Source organism: Seriola aureovittata, chromosome 9, assembly GCF_021018895.1.
Source record: "Seriola aureovittata isolate HTS-2021-v1 ecotype China chromosome 9, ASM2101889v1, whole genome shotgun sequence".
Lineage (NCBI taxonomy): Eukaryota > Metazoa > Chordata > Actinopteri > Carangiformes > Carangidae > Seriola > Seriola aureovittata.
This window is the reverse complement of record NC_079372.1, coordinates 18,103,737-18,124,942: the sequence shown is the minus strand read 5'-3', so window position 1 is coordinate 18,124,942 and position 21,206 is coordinate 18,103,737. Positions and strand designations below refer to the sequence as shown.

The 21,206-nt window shown below is 42.0% G+C and overlaps 1 protein-coding gene across 2 annotated transcripts in view; it reads left to right on the top strand.

Moving 5' to 3' along the window:
* Nucleotides 1-21,206, top strand: part of LOC130175415 (plexin-A1-like) — a 260,949-nt gene that overhangs the window by 62,085 nt on the left and 177,658 nt on the right. For both annotated transcript variants that reach the window (XM_056385882.1, XM_056385881.1), the window contains exon 3: nt 3,262-3,444. In XM_056385882.1, the coding sequence (XP_056241857.1) occupies nt 3,262-3,444 (183 nt within the window). The remainder of the gene's footprint in view (nt 1-3,261; nt 3,445-21,206) is intronic.

Sequence of the window (21,206 nt, the reverse complement as noted above, 5' to 3'; positions counted from 1 at the left end):
TTATCTCAACTATCATGTGACCTGTAAATGCTCGCAAACCAAGGATCATCATCCCAATAAAGGGAGGAAGGAAAGAAGGGAAGAAGAAGAAGAAGAAGAAGAAGAAAAAGAGTCTCTGAAAGCTGCAGGCATGTGAAAGCAGGAAAAAAAAAGAAAAAGGGTCACCCTCTGGGAAGGACATGATTTCCCACCGGTCAGTCTCTGTGAACCTTAAAAAAGAAAAAAAAAGAGATAAATATGAGGGGAAATATGTGAACACAGAGAAGAGAGGGAAGAAGAGGTTTACAGGGAAAGGAGAGGGTGGGGTGGGATGGGACGGGAGATGGAGAGAGAGAGAGGAAATGAGTGAAAGACATGAATAGAGGTCTGGTTCTGGTCTGTCTTTATCAGAGGAAACAAGGGGGACTGTATGGCAGGGACCCAAGGCCAGGGTTCATACTGTCACTGAGGCATGGCCATCTCTCTCTCTTTTCCCTCTTCCTTTCCCTCCTGCCTTACTCTCTCTCTCGATTTCTTTCCTGTCCCTCCCTTCTCTCCTCTTCTTCATATCAGTCTCCATCTTCTCCGGATCACTTCACTTGCTTCATTCCGTTTACTTGCTCTTGTTTCTGCCGCCCTTTGTCCTCCTTTCTTCCTCTCAAATTACTCGAAAAAACAGTTCCAAAATTGAGAACATGTTTATGTAAATCATACAAAAGCCAAAGCATTGTGTGTTTGTTTGTATGTGTGTGTGTGTGTGTGTCTCTCTCTCACTCACTTTGCCTCACTTTTTGTCTTTGTTCATTGAAGTTAAACTTTGCTGTGTTTTCTGGCTGCCTTTGAAAGTGTGGTAGAAAGCAGACAATGTCTGCCACAGGCATTTTCTCAACCTTTTTTAAGCCCGCAACACACACACACTCACACATGCAAACACACGTTCCCTGACAGCCTTGCTGTTTTGGAGGGGTGGGGTGATTGATTAGTCTCTATGGAGACAATACGTCTTGTAATGAACAAGAGAAGGCTGGCATGTTAATTTGTGTAGTGTGGGAGGCTCGATCGTGCTTGTGTGTGTGTGTGTGTGTGTGTGTGCGTGTGTGCATGTGTGTTTGTGTGTGTGTGTGCCTTGTGCTTTCCTGTGCATGTGTGGCTATAAGTTTGTGTGTTGCTGTTTGCATGTGTCTCCTTGTGAATGGAATTGTTCTTTCTTCTTAATTTTGTGTATCTACGAGTGAATTCCCTCTGCGTGCATGTGTGATTGTTCATGTGCATCTTTTCAGTTTTTTTTCTGGTTGTCGCTGCAGGTGTCAGTTTTAACATAAAAGTACCACAGTGGAAATGCCGCTTTTGGAGAATATTGCAGAAAAGGTTTGAACCTTTTAGACAGAGGTTAGACACGTTGGTTGGACTCAGACTTAGCAGAAGAATCATAGTGAACATGAAACATGTGGCTTAAACTAGAGATGTTCTGATACCATTTTTTCAATCTTTTCTGTTACCTGAACGTAAGAATCGGCCGATACGGAGTACTGATCCAGTACCAGATCAAAATTTGTATAACAGTACAGAACGTACATTCATTGAGATTTTGTTTTGCCATCTTTCTGTAAACAATATCAAACATGAACAACCCTCTTTTCAACCCCTCGGAGACATAGTGTCTCCCAAAATAGTGGCCCATGGACCTTGGTTGTCATGGTTACAATAATAAGCACACAGAATGTACTGACGGCAGCGTACCGGACCTTAATCGCCATGGTTGGAATAATCAAAGCTCATGGCTTGGTGAGGTTCAGGAAAAGATTGTAGTTTGGTTTAAAATAACTACTTCTTTCACATTAGACAATCTTTGTTGTCATGGTTACAATAAAAAAAAACGTGGTTGACTTTGCCGAACGGTTTTAGACTGCTGCTTTCACATGGGAATCGAACACCGCTCTCCTTTGTCACATTCCTGTGTTTTGATGACCCATCCGTCCCATCCTTCAGACTTTATCCCTCTTTATACCACGTCACAGCACTTTTCCCTTTCCTCCTGTCACAATTACTGTTGCCGCGAGTCGTTGCTTGACAACAAAATGTAACTGCGGCAAATATTAAGCTGCAGCAGAGACGACCTATGGGCTGGTTTTTTACAGGACAGGGTTGAAACTTGACTTACGTGTATGCACCGTATGTTCTTTAGCATGCTTGTCTCTACATATGAGTATTTCTTTCAGTATGAATGTACACCTGTATAATCTCCTATCAGAGCTGTGTGGACCTGACATCGTGTATTTCCTGGCATGCTTCTCGGCAGGTGTGTGCGCGCAACTGTGTGAGTGTGTGTGAGGTCATCACAGTTAATACAGATGCTGTCAATTATCTCTGTTACACATGTCAGAGGAACCTCCTGATGCATATGTAGCTATCGCATTCTTTTAATGACATGCCCATTACACACACACACACACACACACACGCACGCACACACACACACACACACGCGCACACACACACGCACACACAGTATGTTCATAAATCAGATGTGACATATCAGCATATCAAGGCGGCGATGTGCCTATATGAGACACTTTGATTATGATATGCTAATCTGACCTATAATTTGCTTCCTGTCATTCCTCTGTCATCTCCACCAGTGTCCTGCTCATGCATTCGCCCTCCCCTCCACGTTTATTCCAGTTCCATTTGATTTACTCCTTTCATTGGCTTGTCTCTTATTAGTAACTACACTGCCAAGGCTGTATACAAAGAAATCAATATTTAAAACATTAGCAAACAAATGTTGGTTCATTTAAACCATGCTGAGATGCTTGATTGCTTTGGTTGACATCGTGTTCTATGAAGTAATCAAAGGCTGTGATTGGAGGGGGTGGTGGTGGTGGGGGGTGGGGGGGTGGTGCAGCCATCACAGAAGACTTCACTACATACTGGTCAGACTGTGTTTTTTGCTCTTAATGAAAGACAAATTAAACTGTCTCACCTTGTCCATCAGTTTTTTAAAAAATGTCCCAAAAAAGGGGAGTTGAGGAAACTGAAGTTAATTTTCCCAACGACGCCCATTAATTTCACACAATTTCTCACTAAATCTGCAGCGGCACTGGCTTCACTCCAGCGCCATAAAACGTCTACTAAGTGCTGGTGAGATCGAAAGCTTCCCCCCTTATTTAAGAATTAATGTTAGTTTAACAAGAGAAGGGAGGAATGTTAATGCTTGAGTTAATGGCTTTCTCTCCTTCTACCCCCCCCCCCCCACCTCCCCTCCCCTCCCCCACATCCCAGCCATTGCAGATAGACGATAACTTCTGCGGCCAGGACTTCAACCAGCCTCTAGGGGGCACCACGGCCATCGAGGGCATCCCGCTTTACGTGGACAAGGATGACGGCATGACCTCTGTGGCGGCCTACGACTACCGCGGACACACTGTGGCGTTCACTGGCACTCGCAGTGGACACATGAAGAAGGTAAGCATCCTGGAGTGTGTGTGTGTGTGTGTGTGTGTGTGTGTGTGTGTGTGTGTGTGTGTGTGTGTGTGTGTCAGTATGCGCTCAGTTTGCTCTTTAAAGTGAAAGCACTGTTGCAATTTTGACGGCTCATGGCTGTAACCTTTGTGTAAACCTTGGAAAATGACAACAAACGCTTTAAACAGGCAAAACTTAATGATCATTTGATCCTTTCTTTAAAAACCTCAAATGAATTGTCAAAAATATTTCATGGGTAGCGGAACAATGCTGTTTTGCAGATAGAAGAGTTTCACCTGACAGTGTCTGTTGTGTTATTTTGTGGTGTATTGTCTGGCTTTTGTCATTTGGATGCTCCTTACACATTGTGAATGATGTGAGACATAAATTACAGCGGTAACTGACGCAAGACTAATAAAATGTGACTGATATGGTGATTGAGACGCTCCTGCAAAAGAATAAAAGTGTGTGTGTATGTGTGTGTGAGAGAGGGAGAGAGTGAGAGAGAATGTGTGTGTGTGTGTTGTGTGTGTGTGTGTGTGTTTCCTGCACTGTAGAAAACCATTTTCACTTTGGAACAATTTTGTGTCATTTTGTGATGTATTTTCAATGGTCATTGGTTTTGGCATTGCTGACAAATGGTTTTGTCATCAGAAGTCTCATTGCAGACATCAGCTGTGAAAGTACGCGTGTGTGTGTGTGCGTGCGTGCGTGTGTATCTTTAATGGCATATTGTGTGTGTTCCGTCTTAAAATGGCTTTTCGCTGCTTTGTCATTGCTTCCAAACACAGCAAATAAGACACACATACCTTTGAAGAGAAAAGCACGGCAGCAGCTCTTGAGATGCTCGTGTTTTCTCCTACATTGTGAGGTTGCGTGTGTGTTTGTGTGTGTGTGTGTGTCTAGTGTGTGGAGTGGAGCTCATGCTGCTAGGCACACTGGAGCTGTGTGGGTTTTTTATGTCACTGAGTGTTGTTTGGTGGTCCAGTCACAGGATTGTCAAGAGCCAGGAAGTGTTTCCGAGGGGTTATAAGGTGGGTGAAGATGATTTTCTTTTGTGTCTCCTGTGTACCATAGGTGACAAAATTCTGTGTTGTGTGTGTATGTGTGTGTGTGTGTGTGTGTGTGTGTGTGTGTGTTGTGTGTGTGTGTGTGTTTGTTTCTGTGCTTACTCTTTCAACAGGAGGCTCAAAATGTAGTAGTAAGTAGTAGCAGTTATTCCCCATCATGTTCAGCATACACACAGCACGGAGCCCCTTTTTTGTGTGTGTGTGTGTGTGTGCGTGCCTGTGGGTTTACAGTATGTGTGTGCGCTCCTGAAGTACCCCTGTTGAGTAGACCGCACAGTGTGTATGTGTGTGTGTGTGTGTGTGTGTGTGTGTGCGCGCCAATCAGCTGCTCCTTCATCTGAGATCCAACTGAGCCGCTTTTTTTCTGTGTTTTTCCACGTCTTTCCCTCAGCAGGACTCCTCCATACGAGTGTGTCTGTGTCACCAATACTCTGGAGACTGAAAAAAAAACAATCATCGCAGGCTAAAAATAATTGAATAAATACATGCATAATACGAAATAAATAAAGAAAAGCTACATGCACATTTCGCTTTAACTTTGAGAAGTGTAGAGAATCTTCTCCAGAGTTTTTTTTTTTTTGGCGTTCTTTCAAGTCTGCTGTCATTTTGTCCTTTATTTCTAATAGTGATTTCTCTGTGTGGAAGTGTTTATGTTTACATTAGACTTTCTGGCACATTCTATTAAACTGAACTAAAAATATTCAGCTGCTAGCGGTTGACTATTTGAGTATTAGGCCTGTGTGTTTCTGTTGCAGTAATGCTGCTGTTACCTTCCGTATAGGCTGCGATAATATGCACAACGCATACACTCGCGCAGACACACACATGCCTCCTTACACAGCTTCCTGTCTCTGGTGTTTTTGCTAAGTCGACTGAAACCTAGCCCGCTAGTCCTTGCGCCTGACCCCTGGACTGTGTCTGTCTCTATGTGCGTTTGCGTGTCTGTGCAGACAGATGATTTGTGTGTGTGTGTGTGTGTGTGTGGAGCGTGTGGGGTCAGCAGATCCTGGATGATATCCCGCTGATCGGAATCCCATTTCCTCTCAGCCCGCGTGTCTTCCTGTGCTCAGGGATGGAGGGAGGAAGGTGAACGCGGAGGTGGAGGCTGCTGGTGTCCTCACACAGATCAATGCAGATGCTGCAGTAACATGCAGTCGTCTCTACGAGCAGAAAAATGGCGACACAGGACGACAATTAGTGTAAATCACCAGTTACTCGAGCTACAGTTTACGAGGCTTTTATTTTTGTTGGTTCCCCTGATATAAGAGGTGATAAGTTTCAGCTTTAAATCACATCTTTCCAAATAAACAGGAAAACATCTGTTAAATGACTGAACTGGATTTGTGCAACACAAAATTTAGGAAGGAGGAAGAAGGGAACAGAGCTGGGATTAGAAGAAAAGGAGAAAAAAGCATGAGGCTGAGGCAGATGGAGAGAGATGGTTACAGGCTGTGTGGTTTTATTGCTATTCATTGGGAGTTAAACTGTGCTCCTTGGCCTAATGAAATGTAAAGCTGCAGTGTATTGATGTCTGCTCACGCGCGCGCACACTCATTAGAATTCCTACAGTGCGACTGTTGCTAAATGTGTGTTTGCCAGTGTGGACATGTCTCGGCTGCTAGACTCCCTCTATTGATTGATCTATGAATATATAATCACTAGTGTAAATCTTAAACCTAGGCAGTCCATTGGACGAGTGTTGGCATCTTTGTGTGTGTGTGTGTGTGTGTGTGTGTGTGTGTGTGTGTGTGTGTGTGTGTGTGTGTGTGTGTGTGTGTGTGTGTGTGTGTGTGTGTGTGTGTGTGTGTGTGTGTGTGTGTGTGTGTGTGTGCGTGAGACAGAAAGAGAGTGACAGAGAGAGATAGAGCTGTGACGTAAGCCAGTGTAAATCAGTGGTGCTTGACATCAGCATGACTAATCAGAATGCTTCGACTGACTAAGCACACAGCATGTACGTGCAAAATACCCACCTAACATTTCCACTGTTTTACAGGTTTTCACTAAGTGTGTATGGACTCACACTGCCGTATTAGTTGCCGTCGTTGGCTCCAGTTCTGGCCTTTGAGTTGTATCAAATTAGCATTCTGTCAGTAAATTCTTCATACTGTCTTTATTGGTTTTATGTGGCACGGTGGAGGGTGTGTGATTAAGAGCCCCATGTCAAAGTAAAGGCTCATTTTATGATTTAATGGTGCAGTGTGGCCTTCGTTAGGATAAGGTTAAAGAAGACAGCCGACAGTGACAAAATACTGGCACGGCATACCTACTGATCTGCAATATTACATTTGAGATATAATACTTCTGATGTAGATTGTAGGACATGCGGTGGATAGAGAATATTAATTGATGAATAGATTAGTCAGGTTTTATAACTATAGACAACCTTTAGCACATATCATGTATTACAATGGACGTGCAATGTAATATATGCAATACATGATAAAGAGGAGGTTGCAGGATATTGGAGTGAAGACGTACAGTGAGATGTCAAACGGCTGTCAAACTGGATTTTCAACATCAGAATTTAATAACTGAGTGCTGGTCCAAACTGAGGCTAGAAAACCTTGCTGTAGAGTGGCCACTGCTGTCACAAGTGGCAATAAAAGGGGTAATGCTAAATGCTAAAATGTTAAAACACACCGTAAGAGTTGCGCTAGTATAAAGGATTGTAACTGTTGCCATCACGTTGTTTACATAGCTTTTATCATTTGTTTACTTTTGGAAGACCGATTTCATAATTAGGAATTTATTTGGGTTGCATTTGATATTTGTACATAATTTTTTTTTTTTTTAGAACCAGCAATATTACTATTATTTTTACGGGGTTGTGTTAAAGTTACACACGTGTTACAAGGAACACTCAAAGACTGTTGCTGTTAGTTTGAAAAAGATCTTAAGGAAAACATGGTCTCATTACTGACTGTTAGACAGAACTTTGTAGAGCTTTTTAGTAGAAGTAGGTTAAGGCTGTCTAATGTAAGATGAAAGGTGTACAGTCAGATGCAGGATGTAGGACGTACAGTACGGAGGCTGGGTGCCTCTCTTCCCTTCAGGTCTCATGCCTGCAGGCCAGCAGCAGCATATACAGTATATGTGTTGTATATACTGTTGTTCTTTACTCATTACATTTTTCTTTTAAACCCACAGTATGTCTCTTCGTTGGGTGACAAGGTGGAGGTGAGGTACCGATGGTGAAAATTTGGACTGTGTGCTGCCTTGTGCACCGTTTACCAGAAACCTCCTAAAAAAAAAACCCTCCTCAGATCTCAGTAAAAACCTCGAAATCCTTTCATTCCCCTCATTTCGTCTCCTCTTTTGTCTACCTGGGAGAACAAGGCGCTCTCGCCACATCAGGCGAGATGAAAAGAAACTCTCAACAGCCTGAAGTATTTCCAGATTTGAGAAACAAAAAGAGGCAAGCAAGACAGACGGAGAGAAAAAGAGGAAGAGGGAGATTTACTCAGAGCGGTGTAAAGGTGTGTGATTGTGCCTGTGTGTGTGGTGGGTGAAGGGGAGATGGTTTCATGTCATTTCATCATTTCCCTGCTAGCAGCAAATCCAATTACTTTACCCTTTCCTTTCTATCTTGGAAGATAGCCTGAGTGACAGGATTGGAGTACAGCACTACTGAGGTAACTGTGCCAACAGGTTGATTGACATAATGCTGGCACTTCACTGCCTTGAGACAAGGAGACAAGTGAGACTGGTTAGACTTTGGGCCTCTCAGAGCTGCTGAGGTGGACTAGAAGTTCACCTGCCCTGCTCCTTTGACCGTATATCCCTCCCTCTCAGAGATGATCTAATTCACTCTTTGGCAAGAGACGTGTTCCCCTCTGCGTCCATGTGGCAGCACTACCCCCCCCCCACAATATCAACCCATTAGCAAGATAATAAGCACAATATATTGTGTGAATTGAGCCATAATCATATTTAAAGCAGTATATAAAAAAGGATAGTATACCAGCTGAATAATATATACATATATACAAATACTTTTATAACAGTATAACTACTGTACCTCTACTCCACTATATTATAGAGGTTAATATTGTACTATTTAATCCACAACATTTATTTGACAGCTACAGTTTAAAATTTTACATAAAAAGTTTTACAATAAGGTTATGAAATACAACACACTGTTTAAGATTTAACCAGCGCTCCCCGATCTGTTTGTCTCGTGACCCCTTAAAAAAACTGTGTTTATTTATCACATTCCAGAAGTCTATGAGTTTTTAGAAGGTCTGCCAAAAAAGGAGATTTCCCCTCTAAACTTCTCAGATGGTTTCATTTAAATAACTGTTGGAAATCATCCAATGTTTCCTAAAAAAAAAAAAAAGAAGCAAAAATTAGAGCAAAGTCAAAAAATGAACACAGACTTGTGAAGCGGAACTTTGTTTTTCCGAGTTTCCTCCGTCATCTCTCAGGTTTATCTGTAACCCTTTGGAGTGGCCTGCCCCCTTGGTTATAGACTAAACTACCTATCTGTATATTAGGTAGATAAACTAGTTCTGCATTGACCAGCTACAGCAGTAAAATGCTAAATTGTTACTCCATGAATGATCTAATAATGGAATATATAATGTCATGAAAAAAACAAAAGCAGCAGGTGCAGTTGCAGCAACAGGTCGGCCGCGACTTGTGGAAAAAAAAAACCACACCATGACTGGTGTATTCTATATTTGACGCGGATCATCAGGACAAGTTATAGACAATGAAAAGCCAGTGTGCAAACGGTCCCACAGCAGAAAACACCTCAAAGTGATCTAAGCCGCTCAAAGACAGACATCTGGATCTGTACACAGAGTTCAGGGTGAGTGAGTTTCAGTTGTTAACTTTATAATAACGACCTGTCGCCAACATGTAGGTGTCCTGAAATGTTTCCGTTATTGTTTGTGAATTGCGACAGTTGGCATCTGTTATTACAAAGCTCCACACACAATGTTCACAGTGGTTACATTAGCTTGTTTAGGCTGTCATTATCTTGTTTAGGCTAACCTTAGCTTGTTTAGGCTAACCTTAGCTTGTTTAGGCTAACATTATCTTGTTTAGGCTAACCTTAGCTTGTTTAGGCTAACGTTAGCTGGTTCCGGCTAGCGTAGCAACATGTGTTGTGGTTGTGTGAATGTTGTGGGTGCTCACAACATCAGCAGGCTGCAGTGGTCAACGTTCAGTCTGTTAAAATATGAATATGAATATTTTCACGCCGTGGATCTGTCACCATGTTAGTTTAAACTACTGCTTGCACACTGACTGGATGGACGTGTGTGCATGTATGCATGGTTTGTGAAGCAGCCTATGGTGTTTTCTGGTTTTTTGCTGTGGTATTGAGAATCATGGAATTTCAATGCCATTGGTGCCGACTACCAAAATTCTGGTATCTTGACATCCCTATGTAAGACTGACAAGCATTTTTATGGTCTGTAAATCACCTTTCAACTCTTCAATTCTAGCTTATGACCCATTGGAGGGGTCCTGCCCTCAGGTTGGGAAGCATGTGTTCAAGCAGTGTATCAAGCAGTACACCAGCTCTTTTCAGTTCCCAGTACCCAGTGAGTAAGAGGTTCCTTAGCTACCCTGCTAGAGTTTGATGGCCGTGCATGTACTGGCTCTGCAAGCTTAGTAGTAAAACTAGCTGTCAAAATGATTAAGCCTAATCAGGAAACATGGGATGGGAGGTAATTTAGCATGTGAATGCTAATTAGCACTAGCATTTAGACTGGCAGACGATGATTGAAGCAGCGCATCGGCTGCTCAGCCTGGTTAAATGGCAAAAACACCAGGCTGGTAGAGATGATTGATAATCCTGGGTCGGGCTGCTGTCTGTTTCCCTGTTTGTGTGCAAGTTTGAGAGGACTGTAGTTTGTCTTCTCTCCAATGCAAAGTCATAATGAGCAGATGAGCGCAGCACCTGAACACACTAATTCCATCTTTATCCCATTAACTAGAAGTTAGTGGAATAATGTCCTATTAGTTTCTCAGAATACACAACAGGCTTTTCTGAGGCTTTTTTTTTTTTTTTGTGTGTGTGTGTGTGTGTGTGGTGTGTGTGTGTGTGTGTGTGTGTGTGTGTGTGTGTGTGTCAGTGGTATCATTTAGGCTTGGAGCTCCTTCCCAAAGTGAGACCCACCAGGTCTACACACACAAACACACAACTAACATTGCCTATATACTTTCCTGCACATTCACTATGCGCACAAGCGAACACACACATGCTCAAAAGTGTGATCGGAAAGTGAATGAAACTGTGTGTGTGTGTGCGTGTGTGTGCATGTGTGTATAGTTGCTCCTATGTGGACATGTCAATGAAATAACATATATCAGTGTGTCAGTGTAGCTGTGTTCTTTGGTAGTGTGTGTGCGGCTGTTGTAAGAGCCTGTTGAGGAAAGACTAGTGTGTAAATCATGCAGAGATAATATTACTGCTGTGAGCGGTGCTAGTGTTTGAGTGAATTATCTTGCTATTCTCTCCACTAGTACTTCTCTGCACTCCTCCGCTCCTCTAGTCTTATACTTTTCCTGTCTACAACCCCTCTCCTCCACCCCCGCTCACTCTCACTGATATGTCACCTTCAGCTCTCTCTCTCTCTATCTCTCTCTCTCCCATCTGAGGTGGGCTAGATGCCCACAAATCTGCCTCCCTTGAGAATTTCCCGCCTCATCTGTGTGTGTGTGTGTGTGTGTGTGTGTGGTGAACTGTCCTTCTCTACTACTCGTTCCCTCTCTCCTCTCTCTCTCTTTCGCTCTCTCTCTCCACGTCTCCTCTATCCATTAGTACATTAGTGTACCTCAGCGTGCAAAAAAGTGCTGTCTCAGTCAAACCTGTTCTGACAGAGAGACATAGAGGGACACAGCGAGGAAGAGAGGCTAATGAACAGATACATAGACTTATATGGCGGATACAAAAGTTGTATAATGGATCCTCTTGGAAATTGTCATATTCTGCATCAGATAGCAACATTCATAACATGAGATGAAACGAACACTGAAGTAATCATTTATAATAATGCAGATTAACAACAGTAAAGTGATGTAACACCACTTACATTCTCTGGAGAAGAGGAGTATTTGCTGAATAATTTTGATAGCAATGTCCCAGTTATGTTTTTTTGGGTCCAGTCCTGATCCAGATACATTTTTTAACATATTATTATTATGTTATTATGTTATTTTACATAACACGGCTGCAGCTCACACACTAAGAGCAGCAGCTGAGGCCGAGAGAGCGAGTCATCCACTGATCATACGTCTTCCTTGAGCAAGACACCGACCCCCAAATCGCCCCTGGTGATCAGACCAGCACCTCGGACGAGAGTTAACTGTCATCGGTGTGTGAATGGATGAATGAGAGGCAACTTTGAATTAAAGAAAGAAAGTGCTTTATGAACACAGCCATTAGCCATTGACTTCACCTCTTGTATAGTAAGCCTGCTTTAACGCAGGCCATGTCAATCTTAAACTATTTATCTTCCAAGTGCTACTTGGAGATGTTGGTGAAATCAAGGCAAACCAACTGCACCTCCTCCTGCTGTTTGCTCGCACAACATTACTACATTACATCAGAGTTTAATGGCGTTCAATGGGTGTTTTGACAGTTTGCCTATCTGGTCCAAACAAAGGATAGATAATGGACAGGGCTTTTTAGAACTGATCTAGTCCATCAAGAAACGCTTCAGTGTTCCCTAGCAGAATATTTGGAAATAGATTTGAAAACAAAACAAGACGAAAAACTTAATCTGGAGCAAACGTAAAAGGTTTTTATTTTCTTTTGGAGAAATGCACCACTTCTTTCTATCTTTCTTTTTTAACTGTCAAAATGATTCCAAGCAGAAAGTGAATTCATTAGTGTGAAAATGAGTCAGTGGGTCTGTACGTTAAACTGGCTTCCTCACATTTAAGTGTCTCCTTGATACTCATCTGCATTTGAATTCCCCAGCTGTTACGTATCATAGAGGGAGACAAATGGACAGTAGGAATGGGGAAAAAAAGAGTACAGCCTTTTTTTTTTTTTTTTCAAAGTCAGCGTAGTGTCAGGTGAGGATGGAGTGATACAAAAATAGTCCTTCTTTAGTGCTGCTCAAGTGATCTGACTTACAACAGCAGGATCTCTGCCACCTCCGGGATGGAGGCTGATATGATACTGTTCTGCATCACTTATTAGAGGCAGCTGCTGCTAATGTGCCATTGTGGTTGTGGGTTCAATTCCCAGGTGGGCTATCGCTTCATATGTATTACCCCCTGTGTCCTTGAGCAGGGCATTATCTCACCAGTCCCTCTGGAGGAATATGGCTTAGTGTTAATGGATGGATGATGTGCATGGAGAGCTCGATGGATATATTAGTGAGCTAATGAATCTTTGATAAGTGGGAAAGCTTTGTGTGTGTCAAGAGACGGAAGGAAAGATCAGAGCTAAACCTATCAACTGTGAGATGGCATTAATTCACATAAGAAAGGCTCTGACATTGGTATTGCTGTCATGGAGCAGATGTGCTTGTTGGTTGTACTTTATGTAGCAAATACAAAAAGGGAATATCCACTGTTATACACAAACATATGCTAAACTTCATTTATATATTATTATGAAAATCATTATTTTATGTTTGTTATGAAGAGCAGAGTTAGTGAAGCTCCTTATTAAATCCATGATGCTCAGGTAACCTACTACTTTTAGACTGAGGTGTTTGGGAATCAAAATATTTGTAGGTTAATGTAGCTTACTGCTAACATATAGCGCCTCCTTTACATTCATGCTAATGTATATCCATCTTTATATTGGATTGAAATTAGATTTACTTATAACCATGTTCATGTAAACTGTGTAACTTGTAACTGCTGTTTTTATTAAGAGCTAATCAAAGTTGCCAAATTGGCGCATTGGTGTTAATTAGCAGACACACAGTGAACTATTAATAATAGCTGTAGATTTCCCAGCTGTTTTCACAGGCTGAGTAAACTTCCCATGATGATAAAACTTTTCATTTTATTCAGTGACAATAGCTCAAAGCTTCATTAACTCTAGTAATTGTTTTGGCCACTTCCAAACAACTGCCATTTACACCTCCAGCAGATGCACGGCAACAATAGCATTCATTTAGAGTCAAGTGCAATATTCACTCAGTATAGTGTTCTCAGTGTCAGTTTAGCTGTTTTGGTCTCCACCAAGAAAATTAAGAAGATATCTGGTGCGACGCAGTGGATGTAGCACAGCGTCTTTCTCTGAAAACTGTTGCCTGCAGGTGGAAAGACAACAGTGAGATTGGAGCCATAATATTAAAATACTTAATTGAAAGACACTAAAATGCTCCATTGAGCTGAAGGGGGAACTGCATAGCTTCTTTGTGGATTTGTGATGTGAGTGACCCCTTTTGCATTAATTAATTAATTTTCATTCTATTTGACTATTGTGACCATTTAACATAATAATCTTGAATAATGCAGCTTTAACTCAATGCTGTTAATGCTGACAGTAATAAAAAAGGCCTTTATTGCACGAATTAAGTTGTAAAGAGTATTTTGTATTTTTGACTTTTTCCATGATCCACTGTTTCCATGAGCTCCACTGTCATACCAGGAAGGACTTCCCCTTCTATGATGTAATTCACTACAGTATGAATACAGCATATTGTGAAAATGTGCAGTCAGGCAAAAAAAAAAACAAAACAAAAAAAAAAAAAACAAAACAAAACAAAAAAAAACCCAGTGTTAACCCTGTGATTCCAGGAATCCAGGCCCCTAACCCATGTAGACATCACCAGCCCCGGAACTGAGTCAGAATGATCCCACTGTTAGGACATGCACTTCCACGAGTCCAGACAAACAACAGACACACATGCATATGCAGACGTTCACCAACAGCCCGGCGATGCAGTCAGACAGCTGCTGTGCTGATGACCGGTGTCAGGTGCCAGTGGCCTGATTCAAGCTGGCTAACCTCCTCACATCACAACATGTGTCTGCACAGATACAGGAGGGGGACGGGTCGACATGTGTCTCTGTATCTGGCGTGCATCTGGAGAACAACTGGCATGTTGGGGGTCGCTGTGTGCCTGGAGATGGTGGTGTGTGTATATTAATTTTGCGTACAAGCAGGTTTGTTTGACACTAACACAAACACACATTGTGCTAGGATCTAGGTAAAGATGTAGCTTTTTTTGTGTGTGTGTTTGTGTGTGTGTGTGTCTGTCTCTCTGTGTGTTGACAGTCTTCAGTATTAATGTTAAGGGAAAGATGCTGCCTGGATGTCTGATTAGAAGAATCATTACAGAGTGTGTTTGTGTGTGTGTGTGTGTGTTTGTGCCCGTTATGTTCATCTCCTTCACATCTAGGGAAAGATACAGTCTCTGTGGGTGTGTGTTTGTGTTTGTGTGTATACAGATGCATCTGATTAGAGGGCACATGCAGGAAAGGATGCAGGCTGTGTTTGTGTGTAATAGGACTGCAGAGGGTGTGTTTTCTATTTGTTTGTGTGCACATTTGCAAATGTGTGTATGGGTCTCTGAAAGTTACTGGTTGTTAGATTATAGGGAATCTCACACTCTATGTGTGTGTGTGTGTGTGTGTGCGTGTGTGTGTGTGTGTGTGTGTGTGTGTGAGCTCATCCTCAATTAGTGTGTGCTGTGTTTAGTGTAGGAAGTAGGGTGTGTTTACATATTACAACAGCTGTGCTTTCTTCATGTAGAATGGGAGCTGCCCACCTGATGCCAGGGCAGCTGCCACACAAACAGCCCACTACACACACACACACACACACACAGACACACACACACACACACACACACACTGGTGCCAGTAGATATTTTTTTGTATCTCTGAGTGTGTGTTTGCTGCAGAGGGGAAGAGAAGGGGGCAGCTGCAGCATAAAGCCTTTTCTCAACTGTTCCTCTAGGCTGCCCCATCTGTCTATCCATTAATACACACACAGACACACACACACACACACCCATACACTGATGCATACACACAGTCCTTCTGTTGTCTGCGCAGACACACATGGCGTACTTCACACTCGCCGGGGTCGGTCACGACAATAATGTGTATCCTCTGATGTCTTGTGTGAGGAAAATGCGTGTGTCTGACACCGTTAGAATAATTAAATGAAATGATACAGTATAGCAACTAGAAGCAAATGTATTGTGTAATCACCAAAACCACCCCCTCACCCCCTCCCGCGTCTTGGTCCCAGCAGTTAAGTTTCTTTCCAAATCCATCCTTGAATGGATGGAAAGAACAAGTATTTTATTTCCTGTGTTTGAAATTTTCCCCCCACTCCGCTGTGTGTTTTGTAAATGACAAACACTTGTTTAATCCAGTGTTGTTTTTGCTCAGTCACTGCCCTAACCTTGGTTTTCTCTGTATATGTTTTAGTCCAATTCAAAGCCAGCTTGTCTGCCAGACACAAGGACATCGGGCCATGGCTCAGCACCCATATGTTAATGAGAGAGAGCGAGAGAGAGGGAGAGAGGGAGAAAAGGGGACGGGGGGAGAGAGATACTGAGGGATGGTGGGGGTCAAGGAGATAATAATGAAATCGAAAATAAGAAGGTTGAGAGTGAGAGACAGAGAGCGTGTGTGTTAGAGAGCCGGAGCATTGTCCTTGATGATGTATATGATATTGATTGGCCACTCTCCAGAAGCTTCCTGATTTCTGATTTGGACCCTTGTGAACATTGTGATTGCAGCAAGAACATCTAATGTGTGGAGTGGCCTCTGCAATCAAGGACAATGACCCTTTACTCCATGTACACTCTCTCTCTCTCTCTCTCTCTCGCTCTCTCTCTTTCTCTCTCACCCACACACGTTCTCACTTCAAGCTCTAATGTGTGGCAGCTGTGTTTTGGCTGTATTTTTTTTTGCTTTTATATATTAGTTGTCTTTCAGTGTATCCAGTACAATTGCATCTCCTTCAACAGATTGTGTGTTTTACTTTCACATTATTACATGTACATCATTTCCCCCGTCATTGATGTAACCCACTGTTGATTTTTGAGCAAGAAGGTGTCGTGCTATAGAGTGGAATGAGTCCTAACACCTGGAAATGAGTTAACGTTTTAGCACTTCCAGTTGCCTTGTCCAGAAGTCTATGTTTTTTTCTGAATGAATTCTAAATTAGGTCCGTGGCTAACGTAAGCTTAAAACATTTTCACATTTTATTTTACAACATAAAAAAATATGTCAGTAAATACCCCAGTTGTGATTTCTTTAAGCTTTTACGTCTGTCAAAAAAGGCAGACGTATTGACCAGTCCACCTTTACAGCCTCATTGTGTTTATACTCTCGCTCTTACAAACTGTTACTAACGTTGTACGAGGAAAGGCTTGTTTAGAAGAGGTAAGAGCTAAGTCAAAGTACAAGTTGGAAGTTTAGTGGTGCTGACGCTGAAGTCAAGCGATGGTGGCGTAGTTCGTTTATAGCCTAACCTTAGCTTTTTAGAGCTTGTTTTGTATTTAGGCTTCAAAAATCATAAAAAACCCTGTTGGCTTTTTGTCGAGGGAGCCATGGCGATGCTAACTTCCTGGTTGGCCTACAGAAATATGTCATCCTTGCAGCACTCAATGGGGCGCAATAAAAAAATCAGAGAGTATCATTAAAGTAATGTTTGCAGTCTTTGTATTCACCTGACCACTCATGTTGTTTTCTTGCCTTTTCCACTCTTTCTCTCTTTTACTCTGCTTTCCCTAGCTGTAACTGATCTGGTGCACAAGCAGAAACCCAGAAAACAATTTGTGGAGCTGTTTGCCTGCTCTGGGCTGCATCAAAGAATTTCGGCTTTTAAAGTTTGGAAGAAATTGAGTTTTTTTTCTCATGGAGAAAAGAGACAAACAGATGAGACAGACAGACAGACAGATAGAATAAACAGAAAAATGTATACAGGTTGATGGTGAGATAATGGAGGAGGACAAAGACCCGACCAAAGCTGGTGTTGAGCCATCTGGTCTATGTGTGTGTGTGTGTGTGTGTGTGTGTGTCTGCACACCTGCTTCCATTGTATCTGAAGACAGAGGAGAGAATGACTTAGATTACTAAGGCTGATATCAAAGTCACACTCTAGGACACGCTCCAAGTGCAAGCTCTACACACACACACACACACACACACACACACAAACACACACACTCCCTGTCGCTCTGCAGCCTTTTGGTTTTCATTGGGAAGCGTACAAAGCATTCAGCTGAAAGACAGGCGACCTTTGAGTTGTGTGTGCGCATATATATAAGTGTGTGCGTGTGTGCGCGTGTGCGTGTGTGCACGCGCCAAAGTCTCTTCTCTAATTGAAGTGTACAGTGACTTGGCAGGCTGCCTGATGTTGCAGAGTCATATGGAGGGACAATAGAAGAAGAGAATGACAGAGAGAGAGAGAGGGAATAAAAAGGGAAGGGGTGGATGTGCTGTAGAAACCAATGATGGGAGAGAAATGGAGAGAGAATAAAGGATGAAAGTGGAGAGGGGGGGTGGTTAGAGGAGAATGGAAATGAGCTGATGATGGAGAGAATTAGACAGTAACAACAGAACTAATGCAGTTAGTCTTTCCCCAGTGGATCATAATGCAACAATATTACATTTCACATGCTACTTGATATGTTTGGAGTCATGTTTCTGAGCGGCTCAGATACACTGAGATGAGGATATTCCTTTTTATTAAAACAAAAATCAAAGAGATGTGCATCATCTACCACAGGGTTTTTTCAAAGGCAGACACTGTGGGCTCCTTTTACACAAAATCAAGGCAGCGGCACCACGTTAAAAGTATGCCAAATAAGCTTTTAGCACTTCCTGTTTGCAGTTTGCCCATTGATATACAGGCAGCTGTAACAGGATTGCTTTTATATTGAAGAAAACTTCAAAATGTGATCATTCTCAAGCAAGTTCTGGAGCTATAAACATCGTTTAGTGGATTTATAGACATTTATTCAAGATGGACGTGTGACATCTGACATTCGGAAAGTGCAGGTCAAACTGTTTCAAAAATGTTTATCATGGTGTATCATGTATTGTACAGGCTTATCTGAGTTATAACTCCGAGGAGGAGTGTGATATTTGATGCAAGTTGTGGAAATCAGGTGCCTTCTTCTGTTTGCAGAATCTGCTGCACAAAACTTCCCAGTGGGAGCTGTCGCCATGATATTGTAGTTTTAAAGCTACTTGTGTGGTTTTTTTTTTTTTGTCTATCGATTGTGCTGTTTTCTGTGCATCAGTCACACGTTCATGTGGCATCTCAGGTGTTAGCTGTCACACTCAGACACGAAAAATACACACACGCACACACACACACACACACACACACACACACACACACACACACACACACACACACACACACACTGTAATGAGCACTCAGTCCCCAGTAGAAATCCACTCAGTCTCACAATGTACGTGTGTTTGTGTGTGTGTGTGTGTGTGTGTGTGTGTTTTCAGGATTTGGTCTCATGCTCCTGATCACCTTCTAAGCTAGGCATGAGTTGCTCAGTGCTTTGAAAGCACCAGGCGTTCAGATAGATCTTCTCTTTCCCTTTTTCCATTTGCACTAAACACCAGCATCTAATTTTAAATAAAAACGATTCTTCAATCTGGTTGTTATATTTTCAGCATATAATGACTGTAATGTCACTGTAATGTAATGACATGTGTCTTTGTGCTTCTCATGTAGTCTTTGATTATAGCAGAGCAGAGATAATAGTACATTATGCATGCAGCAAGATTTTACAGTATGTTGCATAACACTCTTTTCCCTCAGATTTAGTTTGGTTAGCTTTATAGATTTAGTCTGCTTTTAAAAACTGCCCCTTGTTTCTGTTATTTACTGATGCATTTTATTTGTGTTATTTATTTTGCCACATTTAAGGTGAGATATTCTGTTATGCTGTTGCACTTCCACATCTCGCTTTACAGTCATCTATTTGTTGCTGCCCATGCATTCCTCTTTCCCTCATTAAACTGTATTTTACATAAAAAAACAAAACAAAACAGGTATTGTACACACATATGCACATAACAGGCACGGAGCAAGAAAAAATGAGCAGCTGTGGTTGAAGCTACAGCACTGAACCAGAACCATCAGCTGATGTGCCAGAGCAGTGAGGTTAATCCATCAGATTACAGCAGATTACAATGCACCGGGGGATGGCTGAATAGAAGATTATAGCAGAGAGATGAGGGATAGAATAATAGATGGATGGATGGTGGAGAGTGATAGAAGTTAAAGGATCAAGGAGAGATAAAGGGATGGGTGTTTGCAGTTGTTTTGCTGATATGAATTTGTTGAAGCTGCTTGGTTCAGAAAAAAAAAACTGACATTGAGCACTGTGGCTTTGTTTGAGCAGTGACTTTTTAGGACTGAATGAAGTGAATTGATAATAGTTATTGTGATGTTAGGTGTACCATACAATGGCTCAGCTAAATGTTAAGTTTTTCATACTCTTCATCCATAGGAAACAACAAATTTATCATCCTTCATTGATTTCTCCACAGCTACTGAGGAATTAAGGAAATTCCCCTTCAGTATATCATTATATCATAATTTGATTCATTATAATTTCTTCAAAAGTTCTGTGGAGACCAACAAGTCCTCCAAAAATCAGCATAACATACTTATGATCTGACAACTCTATGGGCAGGACGACACTGATTGTTTGTTTTTTTCAAAAGGGTTAAAATAAATTATTTGACTGATTTGTGATTGGTCACAGCTGTTTGTTAAGTTTAGGTGCATATATGACTTGGTTGAGTCAAGAGAAAGAATGCGGTCTTGTTGTCTCATTCAAACTGCGAGTGTGTGTGTGTTGACATTCTGCACTCTGACCCAGTGTCGTGACATTTAATCCGTGAGCCGGTCACGCCAGCGGTTAATGGGGCCACGAGACATTTTGAGACTTCTGACCAAGTCGGTGGACCACATAGCCGCTGGCGCCTGAGCACCACGACGTGTGACTTCTCCCCACCCTGTTCGTAGACGACAGTTCTCAGAGGAGCCCCTGGTTGTAGCGTGGCATTAACGTCTTTACTGTGGTCTGACAGAGAAGCCGACAGAAGCATTTTCTGACACTGCTGCATCTGATACCCTTTTGGAAAATGTAATGTACAGGATGCAGCAGAAACATCTTACCATCTTGGTGGCCTGGAGCAGAGGCAGCACTTGAGGCATACTATTAGGATAATGTTTATAATTACACCAGTCAACATTCTCCTCAGGGGACCACTGGTGCTCATGCAGGAAGCTTTTGGTGTCCCTAGAGCCCAGTTGGAAAATCACTGGACAGGAGATTGTATCACTGTAATCAGATTAGCATAGTATTCACCGTCTCCATGTAAAATACAGGTCATTTGGTTTATTAACACAGTAGTAACACTGTCTCCAAAGCAGCAGACTCTTGTTCTAGTCAGCAGTAACAGCTTTTATTTTATAGTCTATGTTTACATATAATTTGTTAGACTAATTTTTTTTTATACAGATTGTTTCAAAGCTGATTTTTTTTCTCTCCCTTTGTCCTTTTTCGTTAATCTTCTGTTTTTCTTTCACTTATCAACTGTTGTTGACCTTGTGAACTTGACCCCATTGTCTTTGTAATATGTGTTTTAATTTACATACATTCACATACAGCGATGCTCAATGTGCGAGTCACAGCAAATAAGGAAGAGGAAGAGTGAAGAGGTTGAGTCAGATGAGCCGCCCGATGGAGCGGGCGAGAGAGGTAGAGGAGG